Here is an 18,644-nt window from a genome sequence, read left to right as displayed (position 1 = left end):
TTATAACATTCAAGTATCAACAAAATAACATTCAGCAAACAATTTGATTTATTCAGTTTTCGCGATTGGAAGTCGAAGTTACTTTCAATTTCCTGCGTAACGTGCTTTCATTAAAGTCGTACTGTTTTCCGACGTACATCTCACGTAATAATTAAACCCATCGGCGAATGTCTCCAGTTTTTCATTCAGATGAGTACCAATAATGTTTCGAGGACTTGCGAGTCCTTCGAGATTCCACAAGCCGTCCGACAATAACAACAACAGCTGACCGCTAGGAGATCTGTTTATCGCGAATACTTCCGTGGCCGGCAGTATATATTCCTGCAAGTCTTTCCATGGCGTGTATTGTAACACCAAAGTTTGCGACATCAATCGCAGAATGATCCACAGAGAGTGCAACTTCAGCTCCACAAACGCGTCCATTATGTTTGGAATATGTAAGTCTACGGATTTAATTAAAAAATATTTACACATTGCAATATACACTTAACGAATTACAACATATACCTTTTAAGTGGACAGAAGTGTTTCCTTTAGCGTCGTATAAATTAATGGAAACGAAATTGTCTTTTATGAGAACGACGAACTCCTCCTCGTTTATTTCAATTGATTTTAGCAATATAAAATCGTCACTTTTCGTTTGAGGATAGAAATTCGACACAGCTTTATTAATACAATGAGGAGAAAAGTTTGTGGACTTGCACTGTAACGTCTCAATGATTGTAGACTCATTGAGAGTATTGTTAGTATCTTTCACGATTTCCAGCTTGTTTATGTAAGCCGCTCTATCTGAAATGATGATGAGACATTTAAATATTTATATGAAATGTATAACCGTTGCTTAAATATTTATAAAGAGAAGAAGAAGATACTTCGTAGGACTATATTAATTATTTTTATTTCTTTTGAAAATTTGTTTATTCTTTCAACAAAAGGTGGGACGTTCGAGTAATTTTTGTAAAAGTTCTTTGTGTCCACTCCTGCATAAGCGCCCTTAACTGTAAGGTTTCCAATGATATTCAAGCTGTTTTGCATTTCAATTCCTGTTTTTATCTTTTGCAATGGTTTGTGTTTCTTTAATTGACGATTTATAAGCTCAGTCAAGTTCACATCATTTACTAAACCATTGATATTGATCTCGGATGCATTGATAAAACCCAGAATCTTTTTTTGTCCATAGATTGTTTGATTTGCAGATTTTGATAATGAATCTTCGATAGTACTCCCTAGTATTGTTCCGGATACCCTGTATATGATTGATTATTAGTTAATTTGAGACAATTAGCAATAAATCGATCAATCTTATTAGTTACTTCATATCGTTAAAAGTTGTAGTGTTGAATCTCTTCTTTCCTTTGATAATTGGTAATTTTGTTGTCTGCATTAATGCATTATTAGCCCATTTATCAAAATTGTATCCGGCCAAATTTTCTGCAGTCAAAATGAGAACAGTTTTCTTTCCAGTCACGATATTTCTTTCAGAATCATGTCTTATAACGTCCTTCTTAAGATCCATGTTGTTAATTTTCTTCACTAGCAAACTTCCTGCATTTTTTATGAATTAGATAGTTTCAAAGCTTTTGATTTCTTCCTTTTAATTAATTTCATCATTGTTACCTAAGATTTTTAATGTGTCAAATGTCCACTTCGCCTTCACTTCCTGATCTTTATCTTTTACCAAAGTATTCTCAAACATATCATTAAAATCTGACAATGAAGATTGTATAGTTGAAACATTTGAACCCACAATAGTAGGGACTTCCATATCGCTTAGACTAACAGGGACTACTATTTCTTGCCATTTTGTTTTACTTAAGACACGTTTGGAAATGTTCTTCCATACCTCTGAATTTAACGTACTGGCTGAATTCTAAAATGGATTATTATTTTAAGAATAGATCAACGTTTGCAAGAGCCAAGGAAAAGTAAAAGGAACACAAGACGTCAAATCTGGACCCCTCAAGATTAAGAAGACTAGACTCTACGTTCATTGCTACATCTCTTCCAATCTTGTAGTCGTAACATCTTTTTTAACAGGTATTCAACTATGATATTATAGTTAAATATTTGTATGTAATTTCATCACTTACATTTAGAGTAACATTTCCTTTTATCACAGCGTCTTGAATGTGCAAATTCCTTCCATAAAATACTGTAGCATCTGTCGTGAACCAAATATCAGTGAACAATCTTTCTAATTCATTATCATTTATAATCATTATCGTTGGTTCGGACGAGAAGGTTGCAAATCCTTTGACGATTATATTAATTGGAGTTCTGTTTTGAATAATTTGAAAGGAATATGGCAAATTTGTCGCATTTACTATTACATTTCCAGAAATTCTTTTTTTATGGAGACTCAGATCCTTTTCCCCATCAGTTAGGTGTAAGGGAAGATGAAATGCGTGTGTATAATTAGTATTGAAACCATTGCCTGAAATAAAGTTATGATATTTAATATTTAATACTAAAGGTCTGTATAAACAGAAAAGAAAAATTAAAAATCGTAGCTCACGGAATGTTATGTTTCGTAAAGATATCATATCTTCGATATTTATGGCATTGGCTAAGAAATCGGTGAAATTAATATTATTAATAACGTCTACAACAGCATTTTGTTCTAATATTACATTTTTTACTATTTTAGGTACTACTCTTTGGAATCGAATAGGTGAAAGAAGATTATGCGTTGTCAATTTTGTTGCTTCTATCGAAGCATTGAGAATATTAGGTTCAACCCATAAATTCGCAAGCTTCTTCAATTCTGTCGGAAAACGAATTATAATAAGGAATTAAATGTAAGTATAGAGTGTTAAAAAAGTCAGTCAACTTTACCTGTTAGATTTAAATTAGTTGGCCGTATCGCGGTTACATTTTTTACAATTACATTATGATAGTATCGTTTCCCAGGTAAGACAGGTTTAAAAAGAGCCACAGAACCATCGACGAAATATCGTTCACCTAAATTTCCAAAAACTCGTGAACCTGTTAAACGTTTGGCGGTAATGTTGCCTGCTGTTAACGTCGAACTTTTTATTTCTCTTGCAATAACAAGCGCAGCGCACAACTCTGTTTGGATCCTTCAAACAGAGGGAACATTATTCAATCTTTAATGATTATTGCAAAAATATACATCCAATAATCCTACCGTGGTAGCTTCAAGTTGTCATAGGTGAACTTCGTTATCTCTAAATTACGAGGGAAATGTTTTCTTCCTGATATAACAGTAACACTCTGGGAATTCGCGGTGACGAAGTTTTGCGGTCCGTGTAAAGTAATGTTACTCCATCTCTAAATTGATTATATCATAGTTAATTGTTGTAAAGCCGTATCATAGATATTAGTCGACTACAAATAGTAATTCTCACCAATTTTTCGCTCGAAAGAATCAGGGACGCTGTTACATTATCATGCAAAGATATCGCATTTGCCAATGTAGTCTTGACCGATCCTGTCTTGTTGGCAAATAAGTCTGCAGAACTGAGATTTTCGATCTTAACGTTCTCCAAAGTGAAATTACCATATAAATCCATGAAATCAGATATAAATATTATAGGCGATAATCTTTTCAAACCATTTCCAGATGGTTTTCCTTTTAAATTAATGCTATTCTTTATTTTTAGTTCCGGCACTTTAATGGAACCAGTAATCGTCGTGGATGGGCCATTTGATGGTAATAAAATTCCACCTGTTGCTACATTTAACTTCTTAACTCTCATCTTCTTCATCGTTACTTCTTGTCTTGTAAAATTTGTGGCGATGTTTAATGGTATGGTAGCATTAGTTGCATTTACACTGGTGAATACGTGCTTCCCTAAAATGTACATATCTCGCAAATTACTTTTACGAACCAACAACTAGTATGTTTTTATCGAAAAGTGTATCACCTGAGACTTCTTGATCGCCGTTCACTTTTAATGTATTTTCTTGTAAATCACTTAAAGATATTCCATTGATTAACCCTGTAACGGAGATGTCTTCTATCGGAAGACTCAAAATCGGACACCTCCAATTTTTTATTTCATTAACGCTTAATTTATCGATGCTCGATGCATCGTTCATATCCTTTGGTACTGTTAACTTGGCTAAGAGATCAGCATTCCCCTTGACGTATAATCGGTTAGCCGTGCACTTTGTTTTACACTTTACTTGAACATTTTTCGCACGTAACGAGACAAGAGTCAAGTTTTCAGGGTGCGACTTGTTGACAGTAATTCTCAGCTTCTCAAATTTAGTGATCAGCTCTTTATATCGTTTCGATATGTTACTCAACTGTTGCGCGTTATGTTTATTTATCTGTAAAAAGTTCATCGGTTAATTTAATGTATTTTTGTTTCATCTGTTGCAGGGAATCTTACATTGTGAACGTTGAGCTGATCGATGTGGCCGTTCTTAATTTTAATAGGACTCTCCAGGTTTGGAACATCTACAATTCTTTGAACTATGCTTTTAGCATTGAAGTTCCATATTTTTATTTCCTCTTGGAATTCTTTATAGGACTTCTGTTTAATCCACACCAGCTGCCTCAACGTCCATTTATCGTTTATATCTTTCATTAGTAATAATTTTCTGTCATACAGGATTACTTCATGGAACAGGCTGATTCCGAATAGTTTTGTATTTAACTCTATAAATCTCCAACCATCGTACTGATAACATACTATTGCATTTGCGCGTAATGTCAATAATATAATTGCCTTGTTCGTAATAATCGGGACCACAAATTTGCTGGAAAGAATCTGTTGGAACGGTACGAAACGATCGTGGATTTCTTTGTAAACGACAGTGGAAGACTCTGCGGACAAGCACAGGAAATGTTCTACGAAGTGGCCTTTTTTGAATTGAAAAGAAGAGACGTCCTGACTCGCTGGTAATCTTTGCGTTATTTGAAACTTATCGAACTTTAGGGAGTACTTAAGAATCAAAGTAGTGGATCCAGTTACCGCTAGGTACATGAAACCTTTGCTTTGAAAAGGAATCACGTTCTTGGTACCGATATCGATGTACTGTATTCGATCGAAGTAGCTGCCGAACCAGATGAAAATCGAGACGCTCGAAGGAGTGGCGATAGCTAAGTGCAATTCGTTCATCCCGTTCCAAATCGTTAAATGCGTCGTATCGTTCGATTCAAAATCCTGGATGGGCTGCAGAAAGTAATTCTCCAATACTCTGGTAAAACTTAAGATCGAGACGGTCCCGTTTCGATTTTGGATTGTCAGAAGCGCTCCGTAAGTGCAACTATTTACAGTTACTCGCACTCCATTTGTTACAGGGTAACTTTCGACGTTGTAGAAGTTTCCATTCTAAAATAAATTCGACTAACTTAGAGAAGGAGTCTTCAAGCTTTATTTCAATTTCATAAAGGGTAACCAGAAGCTTACATTTATTTGGTATAGAGATAGTTGGGATGTATTCAGAACTACAGCAAACCAGCTTCTTTCGAGGCTTTCTTCTCTTCTGTATTGAAGAGAAAAGAAGTTCATGTCTTCAATTACGCCAAAATTTAATTCGCTGATGCCTTCGAATCCATTTAATACGTTAATTCCTGTAAAATAATCGAATAAATTTACGAGGAAAATTCAAATTTAAATTTCGAGTGTCTATCGATTCGTCGACTCGAATCGAGTTCGTTCGACTTTCATCGATTTGAATTGTCAAAACACGCGTGCTCCATCAGCTGACACTTCGATAACCTCAATATTTTCTTTATCTTTCTTTTTGCTTAAATTCGAGATATATAATTTCGATTTGTACACATGTGTGAGACATTTTTTGACGTGCAACATGTCCACGAACGAGGAAATAAGCGAAAATTTCACTGCTCAAATTTGCGAGTTAGAAGCTTTGCAATCTGTTTATCCAAAGGAACTGGTGATTACAGATCATGGAGTATTGGCTGATATTAACGAGTTCATTAGAAATCCTAAGCAGGAACTCCCTCAGAGACTGGAATACGCGATCGAAATTTCGCTGAACGGTGTAAGTCGAAACTTGAAAACGAGGTTAGGATTATGAATGTTTCCCAGTAATCAGTCAAACAATTTATTGTTAAAGCTCTTAAGCGTATGCTATGGCTTGATATCAAGAATTCTTAAACAATGTACACTTAAAAGCTTTGACAATGATAAACGCTTAATCTCGGATCATAATCGACTTTCTAATAAAATAAATTTTCGCAGGGTTCGATAGAATTGTTGATTAGTTTGTCGTCGAACTATCCCAACGAAAAGCCAGATGTTTACTCGAGAAGTTCAGTTCTGAATCGAACACAACAGTTGCTTTTGAACCAAGCATTGAGTAATGTTGTAAAGCAACAAGCGGAAGGTGAATCTTGCATTTATGCATTAATATCATGGCTGCAGGACAATGGCGAAGAGTATCTTGCAGCGTCAAATAAAGATCAAGAGAAAGATGTTGATGATAGAGACAAAAATAAAGTAGAGAAGCCTATAAATTTTGCTAGATATTGGATTTACAGTCATCATATATATGGTAAAGAAAAGCGGAAGGATGTAATTGCTTTAGCAAAAGAGAACTCTGTAACGGGCTTCTGTTTGGCTGGAAAGCCTGGAATTATTTGTATGGAGGGTAACTTTGAGGACTGCGACTACTGTTGGCAAAAAGTATTTGTTGTTTCAGCTCTTTAAATTAAGATTGAGTAACCTATTATCCTTTAATAACATTTTTGTAGTTTTCTATCTGATATTAGACAGTAGTGGATGAAAGAAAAATTAAAGATCATATTAAAAATGGTTGCTTATCCATATTTTAAATTATTTATTATATAATTTTGTATAATCAAACGAAATTGTTTTAAAAACTTTTAGCTGAAATCCATGAACTGGCATAAAATACTGATACGATTGATAGAAAAAGAGGAAGACTGTGAAAACGTTGATAGTCTGCGTAAATTTAACGATTTCCAGGAGATATCATTCCCTAGTTCCGAACGACACAATGATATGGGCAAAGTGCGGAAATATTTAGTGGAACACAAATCGCAACACGTATTTAAAGAACTATTCGGCATTGAAGGTAAATCTACGGAACTGATAATTAACAAGACGTGATTTTTACAAGTTCGTTATGTAAATGAGCATATTTTCAAAATAAAATATACTTATTATTCTCACGGTACTTACCTCCATTAAAATCCTCGTGTAATGCTCTTTTATAACGTCCAGAAATCAATTTCGATTCATTGTTAATAAGTTCTATAATTTTTTTATCAATTTCAGCCTGTGTATCGTTATTTAAATTTTTCGACACTGAAAAGAAGATTACAAAATGATGAATGAATTAACACATTAACGATTTCTTCCGCCACTGTGCATTTTATACCGTAATTCAATTTAAATTTCTTGAAAAAATCTGTAGTACGTTCGAGCGCGGTATTTAAAATGTAATTTTTGTTCGTATATGCATTGCATGTTGTTATACTGATTAATATCAAAATTAACAAAAATTTTGATGTCATATTTGAACATTTGTCACCTTAAATATCGACTCACGACTAGAAACACTTCACAGATGAAAGTTATGTCCTTAAACTGTGTTTATATTTTTTTTCCTTCTTGCTAGATTAGTTCCAAGCCTAATTGGAACACACATGTACACATAGAACCTATAATTTAAAACAGATATTGCGCTAAATCTTCAGGGAATATTTTATTAGGATTCAAGCATAACAATGATATACAAAACGTGAATTGCATGTTTCTGTTTTTAAAATAGGTAAGAAATTTATATTTCTTTTCATGGGAATTTTCTTTCAATTATCATTCATTATTCTATCTAACTGTAGCATAACGTAACAATTCGTTGGTGAGGAATTGGCCTGCAGTATAAGAAGCTGGTGGCCCAAGAACATCCTGCGTTGGACTGTAAACTTTAATTTGCCGCATATGTGTGTCTCGTCCGTTCTGATGGTTGCTTATTACGGCTATCTGAATCATGAATGTCCTAATAGGTCTGTCATTTATATCTTTGATAGGAATCACAACCCAGCCAGTTGGTTCATTCAGGTCCATCACTTCTATTTCTTGGAGGTCATTAAAATTTGTACCAGCCCTGATGCTTATCCTACGGATAATATTACATTAGCTACATTTAAAATATAAAGTTACAGATGGTTATGCAATTTAATTTGAAAGAATTACGACTGCAGATGTTTTACCTGCTAGGTGTATAACTTTCATCAAGCTTATAGTCTGTATATATACATATATCTCGTATCGTTGTCTTTCGCCTGAATTGAATGTTCACCAAATGTGGAAGCTGCCCGTCTGACTGCCAGTAGGTCTCTGTAATATCGTCTCGCAGCTGATCCACGCCGAAACCAGGCTTACAGCTGGACAAACTCCAAATCGCATGATTTCCAACTTCCCGCACACGACCTGCCAGCTCTTCCTGCACAGGATCCACCTCTCCTAAGAAAAACTGTTTTACAACGGACAATTTCTTTTCTCCTTAAGAAAATTCAACTCTATGGAAGATATTCACCTGCATTACCAGTTTTGTTACTCATTGTTAATTTCTTATCAATTTACACAACTGGTAAGACGTGGTAAGTGTCGTTTATTTCGATGTTTAGAAAATAATCCATCAAAAATATTTTTACTATTTATTTATTATCATTTGCGATGGATACGCGGTAAGACATATGGTAAATCACAACAAAACCACGTGACTTTTTTCAGGTACGTAATTGCAACGCTAGAGTAGGATTCGCAAGAAGAGGAAGCCGTTCGCATTTGCATTTATACTCGTTCCCTTCAATGTTTCCTGCTTAAATAACACATCGTTAAGAATCGTTGAAGATGTACTGGCACGCACATATGTTCAATCTTATTTTATCTAGATGCGATAATACAGAAGCACATCTATAGAAATAAGAATTTTTTACTGAACCAATGGAAGGTCCATCGGATCCAATACACGCATCGTCCCTAGTAACGAGTCTCATTGCGTATATTAATTGAACAGAGCATGATACATATCATTGATTTTATATTTACTTATGAAATATGTATGACATGGTGTGTGTCAATAAGTCATTATTACATCGCTGCGTGTTATTTTCCTGAAGATACTTTTTTTTTTTTCTTAATATTCGATAAGAATTAGTTGAGAACCGCTGGTTCTGTGATAGGTCAGTGGTATCCAATTTACGACCCGTCAAATGGTCCGTCAGGTGTAAATAATTCGGAACGAGCGAAACAAAATGGATCAAATAAAGATCCCAAAGGTATCCAGACAAGCGTCCGTTTTGTGTATCGAATTGGAGTTTAAAGGGAATCGCGAATCGTGATTACTGAACATCTGTCAATATGCCATTCACCAATCTGTGCCCTGTTTCACGTTATATCGGTGTCAATACAGGAAAAAAGATAACGATCAGTTCTCTACAGTAACATTTAATCTTTGCAATTTCCTTTTAAACAACTGTACATTATCCGCGAACCTCGATAATTAATAAATTTAGGATAACATCATAACTAGTTTCTGTTGGGTTGTGTGCGATAGGATGGCTTGTGACTAACGATGGAAAATTTGTAATTTCAGGTGGAGAACGTAAGGATTTTAGACAAGTATAGTAATAATCACTCTATAGGTACGCTATATTTAACTGTAACACATCTTATATTTACTGAACGAAGCGGAAAGAAAAAAATTTGGGTATGTAAATCTATATGAAAGTATCTATAGAATCTGAGTATTTTAAATGTCCAGAAAGTATTAATTTCTAAGTTACTTAGTTATGGTATTAAGATAGTGATAGTTATGATATTAAGATAGTGATAGATATTTGGTTTGAAATTACAGGTCTTGTATACCCACATTGCAAATATAGAGAAGCAACCGTTGACTACGTCAGGTTCTCCATTATGCATCAAGTGTAAACACTTTTTTATCGTAACATTTGTTATTCCAAAGGAACGAGATTGTCACGATATATATCTGACTTTATCAAAATTGTCTTGCCCAGGTAAACATTGTTCTATGATTTAGAACCCAGTAAAGAAAGATTTGCATCTAATGTTGTATATTTTTTATTTTTCAGCAAGCTTGCAAGATCTTTATTGTTTTAGTTACCAGGCAAGTAAGGACACGTTACCACAACACGCAGGGTGGAATTTCTTCAATGTACAAAGCGAATTTCAAAGGCAGGGTGTTCCAAACGAAGAATGGTCTTTAACGTACTTGAATACAAGCTACGAGGTGGAAATTTTCAAGATTGTTTCATTGTAGAGTTTACCAATTATCTATTTTGAATACTTATCGATTGAATCCTTTTTAGCTCTGCGATACGTATCCGAAATATTTATATATACCTAGTACATGTTCTAATAGCACGTTAATAGGCAGTGCGAAGTTTAGAAGTAGAGGGAGGCTGCCAGTTTTAACATATTTACATTCTAATAAGGTATGTGTATTAAAGGATGCGTATAATTAATTAAGCTACAAGTAAAACATTTTATAGGCTGCTATTTGTCGATGTAGCCAACCTTTATCGGGATTTAGCGCACGATGTCCCGACGACGAGCAGATGATGTACAATATCTTGCGTACAAATACTAATTCGAAATATATGTACGTTGTCGACACACGACCGCGCGTAAGTCTGTAAAACGTTCATTAAGGTATTTTATAAATTATACTAACGTACTGATTAATCTTTAATCTCATATTTGTAGATCAATGCCTTCGCTAACAAAGCTGCGGGAAAGGGTTACGAGAACGAGAATTTTTACGATAATATAAAGTTTCACTTCTTTGGTATCGAAAACATTCATGTGATGAGGACAAGTTTAAGTAAATTGTTAGAATGTAAGGATATCATTGTTTTAAAGCTTTTACTTGAATTATGTCCCTTTTTTTATGAACACGATATTTTTGATTGCTGTTTAGTACAAAGAACAACGTCAATGAGTGCATTTTTGAATGGATTGGAAAATAGTGGATGGTTGAAGCATATACGATCAATTTTGGAAACTGCTTGGTTTATAGCCAGGGCTGTTTCGAACGGAGTTAGTGTAGTAGTGCACTGCAGCGATGGCTGGGATCGCACCGCTCAAGTATGCTCACTAAGTGCTCTATTACTGGATCCATTTTACAGGACAATCCAAGGTTTCCAAGTAAGAATTATATTGTTACACATCCAGTATATATTTTCGTTTCATTCTCTTCTCTCTTTCTTTAGGCATTGATAGAAAAAGACTGGTTATCGTTTGGACATAAATTTAGCGACCGTTGTGGTCATATTAACTGTGATAGTAAAGAGTTAGCACCAATTTTTACACAGTTCATCGATGCAACGTACCAATTGTTGCAACAATATCCTTACAAGTTTCAGTTCAATGAACTGTTTCTAATAACTCTCCACGATCATGTACATAGTTGCCAGCACGGTACTTTTATAGGGAACTCGGAGAAAGAAAGGCAAATTCTCAGGTACAGTTTTGATAATATAATTAGACCATGGATATTTTCATAAATATCTGCAGTTTGAATTTTATTTGTATCTAATTATATTTCAGAGTATCGGAGAGAACATATTCCCTGTGGGGATATATAGCAAATAATATGCACGAGTATATAAATCCCCTGTACAAATGCAATCGTTTCAACGAAGAGACTAGTTTCGTACTTCAGCCTAAATTAGCGCCACAGAGTATCGTGTAAAATACATCACTTATTTGTTGTTTTACTGTTAATTAGGAAACAAAAATTTAAGAATAAAATAACTTTTCAGTTTATGGCGCGGGATGTACTTTAGATTCGAGAATGGTATTCATCCAAGAGAAACGTACGAAGATTATCTTCTAGTAATGCACGATCATGTCAGTTGCTTGGAAGATCACGTTAAGCTTCTCGTGAAGGTATGAACACTGTTTACAAATTTTCATCGTCTATGAAATTTTTAATATAAACTTTAATTATACAGAGAGTTAATGCGTTGAGCTCAATATTGAATTTAAATAACATCCAGAAAAAGGGAGTGCAAGGGAAGCTGAAATTCGATAATAAATTCGCAAAGGATCCGTTGTCAGAGACTATCATAGAGAATTCAACAAATCACGAAGAAAAGACAAAGTGCAAGTTAAAAATCAGTCAATTGGAGAACGAACTGAAAACGGTTGCTTTGGACTGGAAATTATTACGGAATATAGAGGAATGTACATGTTCGACCACGTTTGATGCGTTTAATAGGAAGGTAAACTTGAATAGAATTGCAATTCGAAATTAATATTGAATATTACATTGAAAATGTACATTTTTCAGCATCACTGTTGGTCATGCGGACAGGTATTCTGCACACGGTGTATGGGTACACACACTGTTCTAGCTGGACATAATTCGCAGCGTGCCGTGCCTACTTGTAAGTTATGTACACAGAATTCCAGTATTCCTTCTACTAGTCCATGAATTGGTTACTTTGAACGCATATTTAAATTCGAGATTTATACCTAAGATGTATATTACGTATGACGAGTAAAAGATGTAACACATTAGGACAGGATTAAGAAGGTATAAGTGGTAGGCGATGAAACAAATATGAAACCGATTGATACAGTGTTTTGACATAGAAATTAACAGAAATAGTAGAGAAGTTAAAGATGCAAACTGTGACATCAGGATCAGGATTTGGTCCTGATCGTTGCTGCCTCAATGGGTGCTGTTATTTATGGCTTTAATTTTACAAGCGCACTATATTTGTTCCATCGGCTACGATGGGATTTGAAAAATTTGCTCCTGACGAGAATCTGTCGATAAGGAAACTGTACATTTTGTATACTCATTTTCTTTTCTTTTTTATACTGTTACGAACCAAAGCACGTTGATCTTAAACAAGAAAGAATATATATATACGTAAGAAAGTATTACGAATAAAAAGCAATTTTATTTTAATGGTTAACGTAAATTGTATTATAACGACTATTCTTCTAAGAATGCACAATCATACTCTTTCTAAACGAGACTGTTTTTACTTTATACTTTATATTATAAGAAAATATGAAGCAAGACGTAATGCTTCGCTTTTAATACTTAGAGAAGTTACACTTTCGAAAATAAAATTGAACTTGGTATTCTACGCTTTTTTTCATAGTAATTCATCATTTTTCCGAATGAATGAAAATTATTATGAATACGAAAGAAAAGAGAATTTTTACAATGTACCAGTTTAATTATTCTTAAACAATTTCAAACATAACAGTTACAAATAATACAACATCGTACAATACATAAAATTATTTCATTTACATTGTACACTTTATTAACTCAGTGGCAAAGTAATGAAACATTATTTAAGAAAGATCGTTTACATTGAATAATATAAATGCTTATGTAAAGACAGTAACTGATAATACATTAAGTAGTTCTACAACTTATTACGTGTTAGAAAGTATCAGACACGCACGATCCACGAAATTTCTAAAGAAAACGGAACACACGACTTTCACTGTTGTACAGAAATTGCAAATAAGTCTAATCTATTATTCTTTTTTTTTTCTTTTTAATATACAATAACAAAAGTTATGTTGCTAAATATCAAGGCATAAATAGTTACATCAAATATCATTCTTACAAATTTGTTTTTTCTTTTTTTAAAGTATTTATATCAATCACGCGGTGTGAGAAAACATGCTTCGACGTGAAAATTATTTTGCTCGAAAAATATGACATAATGAAGAAATTACGCTCAGGAACCAAATACCTAATTAACACTTAGGTAAATATTTGGCTCCCAGTGGTATTATATTGCATTTATAAATAGATACTGGAAAAAATCCTAACGTTCACAATGGCAAGTGTTTTTTTTCTTCTTTTTTTTTTTTAAGTGGAATGTGAATGTTGCATAAATATCTTAGCAATTATGAATTTCTTCTCTTTTAATTTCAATTAATTCTACTCTTTATTTGGTTTTCTTCGTCGTGGTCCATCGCCACCTAATGCTGGTGTATCCTGAAAGCAAATCCAAGCATTCGAATAAATCTTTCAAGCATTAGAATTGCCTCTATTTAGGGATGCCAATTGTATTTTTCTAAAAAATCAATTTTCGATTTCGAGAACAATCATTAACATCCCTACTTGAATCGTAGATACTTAAAACAATTTTTACTAACATTCTCTTCACTTTCTATTATCTCCTCAGTTTCTTTCACCTTTTCACTTTCTTCCTCCGGTTCTGTACTAGGTGATGTGTTTTCTGTTTCTTCTGTTTTTTCCTTTGGTGCTGTTTCCTCATTCGTTTCTAAAGGTTGCTTATCTTCATCCTTTAAGTCGTATTTGTTCTATAAACGACAATGATTGCTATAGTTTACACATTTTAAATAGTCGTATTCTTTTAAATACTTCTAAAAAAAAAAAGAAAATTAAGAGCTGACTTTAACTAATTATCAATATTAGCATATGATTCTACAAATACAAAATTTGTAATGTAACTAGAAAATTAAGAAAGTATACTCTACATGTTTTGTATAGTTACAGTGGATGTAAGAGAGGTATAGTTTAAGGACTTATGATTTTTTTTTATACCTGAGAAGCAAAGCAGCAACAATATATTACTAGCAGTATAGGGAAACCAGCAGCTATTATATATACAGCCCACATCCAGGGATGTTCCGCAGTAAATGTACCGATTTGACGCCATACACTCCACTGTATAAAATAATCATAAAATTACAATTCGTACGACTTATACATAAGCACTGCGCTCGTACAATTTAGATTGTGCGTTTTCTGGATTTAATTCAAACTCCAATTCAAACAATTTCGAATTCGTTCTTCATATACTGCGAAATTTTCAAATATCTACATTTTTCTTTTAACTTTGCATACTAATTCTTTACAAAACTTTCAGCTACGAAGTATTACGCTATACGCGAAGAATCTACACGAATACACTGCTATAAAATGCCATTATTATACAGTTCCATACCAATATTACGGAAAAGTGAATGATTTGCATGTCTGAGATCACAAAATGTACCTCACGAACTCGTGTCAGTAGAAACCAGATATACAATACGACTGGTATGGCGCAGTATATGAGATACAACGCCCACCAGCCTGGCTTATAATTTGTTGCTTTCATAATGCGACCCCATAAAGTTAACTGCATGGAACAGTGTACATGTACAACACATTTCATCAAAATTAGGTCTCCTTCGATATCACGCGATAATCTTCGGTAAATTCAATTCAAGTAAGTGGCGAACAATCTTTATGTCTTTGTATAAGGAAGATGAAGAATAATTACTCACACTCTCCTCTGCGATTCTAGCATGACGTACTTCGAATGTGTCGGCTGCCCACTTTCTCGCTACATCCTCGTTGTCAGTAATAAGAATATTGTCAAAAAAGATGTCCGTGGACATCGACCAAAGCTCGAAGCCAACAGCGTACTGAAAATTCAAATGTTTAATGTAAAATCGATTCGGTAGGCGTGCGAAAATTCTTGTTTGAAGAATTGACGGTAAAAAACGATGAGATAATAGCATACAATCGGAGTCATTCGGAAGGGGTGCTCGTCGTTGAAGTAATTAGGATTGTGTATCAGTCTTGGCTTCCATTCACCCTTGTAATTTGGATTATTGATCAAGGGCCACGACCATCTGCCTTTGTACCGCGGATTTCTCTTCATCTTCTGCTTGTACGGACCACAGCCTGGTGCATCCGCGCATTTTGGATTCGGAATTTCCGGCGGTTCCCATTCCCCGTCCATTTCAACATCCCAGTCTTCAGGTTTCACCGAATCCGGGTTTGGTATCATGGGCGGTTCGTTTTCAAGCCACCCTTCAGGCATGACATCGTCCTCGTCGACGATTTGCGCTGGTGCGTCCTCGTCCCAGTCGTCTGGCTTCACAGCCGTTACATCTGGGATCTTCTCCCTGTCGTCCCAATCATCAGGCTTGACGTCAGTAGGATCCTCTATCTCCAATGGAGGATTGACCGGTGGAGTGAAATCGTCCAGCAAAGATCCAGAGTTAACGACCTTGTTGTCGACTTTAATTTCGAAGCTATTGTCCGGTCGTACAATTAATGTGTACAAGTGAGGCTGCTTGTCCTTGAAGAAATCCTCCAAACGTTCCCTTGGCTTTTTGCAGTGCTTTTCCTCCATGGATCCGTTCAAAGGGTTTTTATGTCGAAAGATGAAGTGCAGCTAGATTAACATACAGATGAACATGTTTCAAAGCAGCGTATTCGCGAGTATAACGTTCTTCTATATCGGTAAGTTTATATTTGTATACCTTCATGTTGTTTCCACATTTATCAGGGCCGAACATTATAGTATAAGGAGTTTTATCATGGAACTTCTTCAAGTCTTGGTGTTCCGGATCCAGACTGAGCAGTTTTAGATAGGCGCCTCCGCATTCCTGGCCTTCCTGAAAATTCACTTCGTACTGCACAATTAAAGGGTCATTCTTGAAGTGAAAAGGTTTAGATAACGTAGTGGATATAGCGGCGTGCCTAGCTTTGCTCTTAAGCACTAGTCCTAGGTCTCCTTCTTGCGCGTGTTTCTTTGGTTCCTCCACGGACCAAATTCCTGCGCAAATAACAGACATTACAATCCCGTACCACAATACTCGAATACATATATACACCCAATGCTACAAATAACATCCAGACCATCGTATTTTGCTATATCCTCGTCCGCTGATTCTTTTTTAGCTTCGGATAAAACCCACGCCTTCTTAAACTTGTCCTCGTCGTCGAACGTCTCTACCAAATATGCGAACCCAGAGATTTCTGGCGTCTTGTAGACCACCTTCGACGCCACATCTTGGGCAGGGCTGTCGCCATTCTCGTTAGCGTTGATGATGTTACACAGTAAACATAAAGGAACGATTAGATTTGCTACAAGTATGGCCATCTCATATTCCTGCAAAATGAAACGTGCGAGAATGAACGTCGAGCCGGAAAAGAAATTAATCAAACAGCCCAGAATATCGTAGCGAAAGTGAAATCTTTTTTTTTTACCGAATTCAGTCGCTGTGCATCGATTCCTCGGTTGAATAGTGTACGAGGTAAAATAAAACGTCTGCTCTTAGCGGTGATTTAATTAAATAATAATAGTAATTCGATTACACGGAGGAAGGATGTGTGCGCGTTCGAAAAAGCGGAAACCAGCCGGACAATGGGAAATATAGCTTAATTAATTGAATTATCAAATAGAATCTCGCGGCTAGTGGCCGTCTCGAGCAACGTAACCGACAGACGAGCCAATTTGGGTTCCCATTAAAAGTCAGCCTCGACCAAATTCGCCTACGCGTTCTCCCTTTTTTTTGTTTTTTACCGAAAAGAAAAATTGCACGAGCTTCAAGGGAATTTTTCCATTCGCATTATCTCTGACGTGTGATATCCGTGCAATCTAACCGTTCCCCTTGAACGTCGCGTCGTTCAATCCCATCCCAGTGTTTGCCAATGGGCGATGCAAAATTCTCCAGAATGAGAAAAATTCTAATCTTAATCGATGTCAATTACTATCTTCTAATCGTTCTGAAAAAGTCAGTCAAAGTTAGGGACAACAAAAATTGTTATTTAATCAATAGATGGCAAAATATTTAGATATTTCCAATTTTATATTAGAATCGAAGAAAAAGAACTAAAGGAAACATGGTTATATTTCTTTTTTTTGTGGTAGGATTTCTAATGAAGCGTCGCACATGGTTAGTTGATAGCCACTGTACAATAATGCTCCTGAATTCGCCTATGATAACACGAAATAGATCCAATATCAAATTCAACGAAGCGTAGTTTGTATAAAATAACATTTCAGTCTCTCCTGTGTATTTTATTATATCAAAATGAGGTGACACATGCAAAATTTGTTAACATCTAACAATTTCTAATTTCAGTATCTGATGTACAAAATATTCATGAAAATGTGCCATGAACTGCATTAGAGCATGGAAGAGATACATTTCGCTGTTTAATCGGGAAGAGGGAGTCAATTCAGAAGAAATGATGGTACTTTTGTTTTTTTTTATTATAAACCCGGAAACATATATATATATATATATATTAGGTATGAAGGTAGATATTGGGTCAGTGGGGTCATTCAAAGTTTCCAGCGTTCGTATTTCACGACATAGTTGGAAGGTGTCGCTTGGTTTGCTGCATTGACGAAACTTGGGGGAGTTTCTAAGCCCCGTGCGCGGTCTATAAGTGTACCTATCATTATATTAATTGTTTGCAGGGCTCCTGCATTGGGGTCAACTCTTCTCGATTCGAATGATTTATTCCTCCGCTCTACATATGAAAAAGTCTCAAGTATCCGCGGCCAAGGCGTCCGAGAACGATCGAGATTGAGACGATCGCCGTTGGTTAAAAAGGTTCGCGAACGAGCTGGGAATCATTCGGTGGTGATCGATAAAAAGAGAAAAAAAGAAGAGGAAAAGGAGAGAAAAAGGAGGAAAATGTTTGTTGGTACACTCGATACGCGAGCCACGCAGTCGATCGTGCCCGAGGCGAGAATTTAACGCGAATCCTGAGAGAGTGTGGGCGAAAACATTCCCGAGGCCAGTGAAATACCAGTGTTACAAACATAATGTAAAATAGAAGAATATCAGCCGAACCAAGAGAGAAACGGGAGAAGGAGAGGAGAGTGAGAGAGAGAGAGATAGAGGTAGGGGAGA

At 35.4% G+C, this 18,644-nt stretch overlaps 5 protein-coding genes across 9 annotated transcripts; 2 read left to right on the top strand and 3 right to left on the bottom strand.

Annotated features, from left to right (window-relative positions):
* Positions 1–84: 84 nt before the first annotated feature.
* Positions 85–7,510, bottom strand: LOC143427687 (uncharacterized). Its single transcript, XM_076902019.1, is given in 15 exon segments — positions 85–443; positions 508–789; positions 873–1,246; positions 1,314–1,545; positions 1,618–1,870; positions 2,091–2,434; positions 2,516–2,764; positions 2,836–3,080; positions 3,134–3,291; positions 3,369–3,814; positions 3,888–4,296; positions 4,359–5,303; positions 5,382–5,545; positions 7,143–7,268; positions 7,342–7,510. Coding segments are annotated over 15 exon segments (4,722 nt in total). The 5' UTR covers positions 7,478–7,510.
* Positions 5,678–7,137, top strand: LOC143427694 (RWD domain-containing protein 2A). The gene is made up of 3 exons (XM_076902035.1): positions 5,678–5,979; positions 6,180–6,623; positions 6,828–7,137. The coding sequence occupies exons 1-3, from the start codon at positions 5,785–5,787 to the stop codon at positions 7,068–7,070; spliced, it is 882 nt and encodes a 293-aa protein (XP_076758150.1). The 5' UTR covers positions 5,678–5,784; the 3' UTR covers positions 7,071–7,137.
* Positions 7,511–7,657: 147 nt separating the features above from the next.
* On the bottom strand, positions 7,658–8,674 carry Apc10 (anaphase-promoting complex subunit 10). Its single transcript, XM_076902043.1, has 3 exons — positions 8,503–8,674; positions 8,177–8,429; positions 7,658–8,082 (listed from the first exon to the last, which is right to left on the bottom strand). Exons 1-3 carry the CDS (start codon positions 8,525–8,527, stop codon positions 7,791–7,793), a joined length of 570 nt encoding a protein of 189 aa, XP_076758158.1. The 5' UTR covers positions 8,528–8,674; the 3' UTR covers positions 7,658–7,790.
* Positions 8,675–9,019: 345 nt separating this feature from the next.
* On the top strand, positions 9,020–18,356 carry Mtmr6 (Myotubularin related protein 6). 3 transcript variants are annotated; one of them, XM_076902020.1, is made up of 15 exons: positions 9,020–9,038; positions 9,152–9,247; positions 9,565–9,678; positions 9,826–9,988; positions 10,064–10,221; positions 10,301–10,426; positions 10,484–10,618; positions 10,698–10,830; positions 10,912–11,138; positions 11,204–11,454; positions 11,541–11,681; positions 11,756–11,882; positions 11,948–12,217; positions 12,286–12,382; positions 18,206–18,356. In XM_076902020.1, exons 2-15 carry the CDS (start codon positions 9,224–9,226, stop codon positions 18,316–18,318), a joined length of 2,079 nt encoding a protein of 692 aa, XP_076758135.1. In that variant the 5' UTR covers positions 9,020–9,038; positions 9,152–9,223; the 3' UTR covers positions 18,319–18,356. The 3 variants fall into 3 exon arrangements, with proteins under 3 accessions (XP_076758135.1, XP_076758136.1, XP_076758137.1); XM_076902021.1 differs by lacking the exon at positions 18,206–18,356 and adding an exon at positions 14,867–15,111; XM_076902022.1 differs by lacking the exon at positions 18,206–18,356 and adding an exon at positions 14,488–14,612.
* On the bottom strand, positions 13,240–17,141 carry LOC143427690 (calnexin). 3 transcript variants are annotated; one of them, XM_076902026.1, is made up of 8 exons: positions 16,987–17,141; positions 16,636–16,888; positions 16,257–16,552; positions 15,509–16,168; positions 15,270–15,410; positions 14,996–15,121; positions 14,130–14,297; positions 13,240–13,968 (listed from the first exon to the last, which is right to left on the bottom strand). In XM_076902026.1, the coding sequence occupies exons 2-8, from the start codon at positions 16,877–16,879 to the stop codon at positions 13,912–13,914; spliced, it is 1,692 nt and encodes a 563-aa protein (XP_076758141.1). In that variant the 5' UTR covers positions 16,880–16,888; positions 16,987–17,141; the 3' UTR covers positions 13,240–13,911. The 3 variants fall into 3 exon arrangements, with proteins under 3 accessions (XP_076758141.1, XP_076758142.1, XP_076758143.1); XM_076902027.1 differs by lacking the exon at positions 14,996–15,121 and adding an exon at positions 14,542–14,664 and having other exon boundaries at positions 16,987–17,140; XM_076902028.1 differs by lacking the exon at positions 14,996–15,121.
* Positions 18,357–18,644: the final 288 nt, after the last annotated feature.

Source organism: Xylocopa sonorina, chromosome 9, assembly GCF_050948175.1.
Source record: "Xylocopa sonorina isolate GNS202 chromosome 9, iyXylSono1_principal, whole genome shotgun sequence".
In the NCBI taxonomy this organism is placed as follows: Eukaryota; Metazoa; Arthropoda; class Insecta; order Hymenoptera; family Apidae; genus Xylocopa; species Xylocopa sonorina.
The sequence above is the reverse complement of the archived record's forward strand: the minus strand, read 5'-3'. Positions and strand labels throughout refer to the sequence as shown.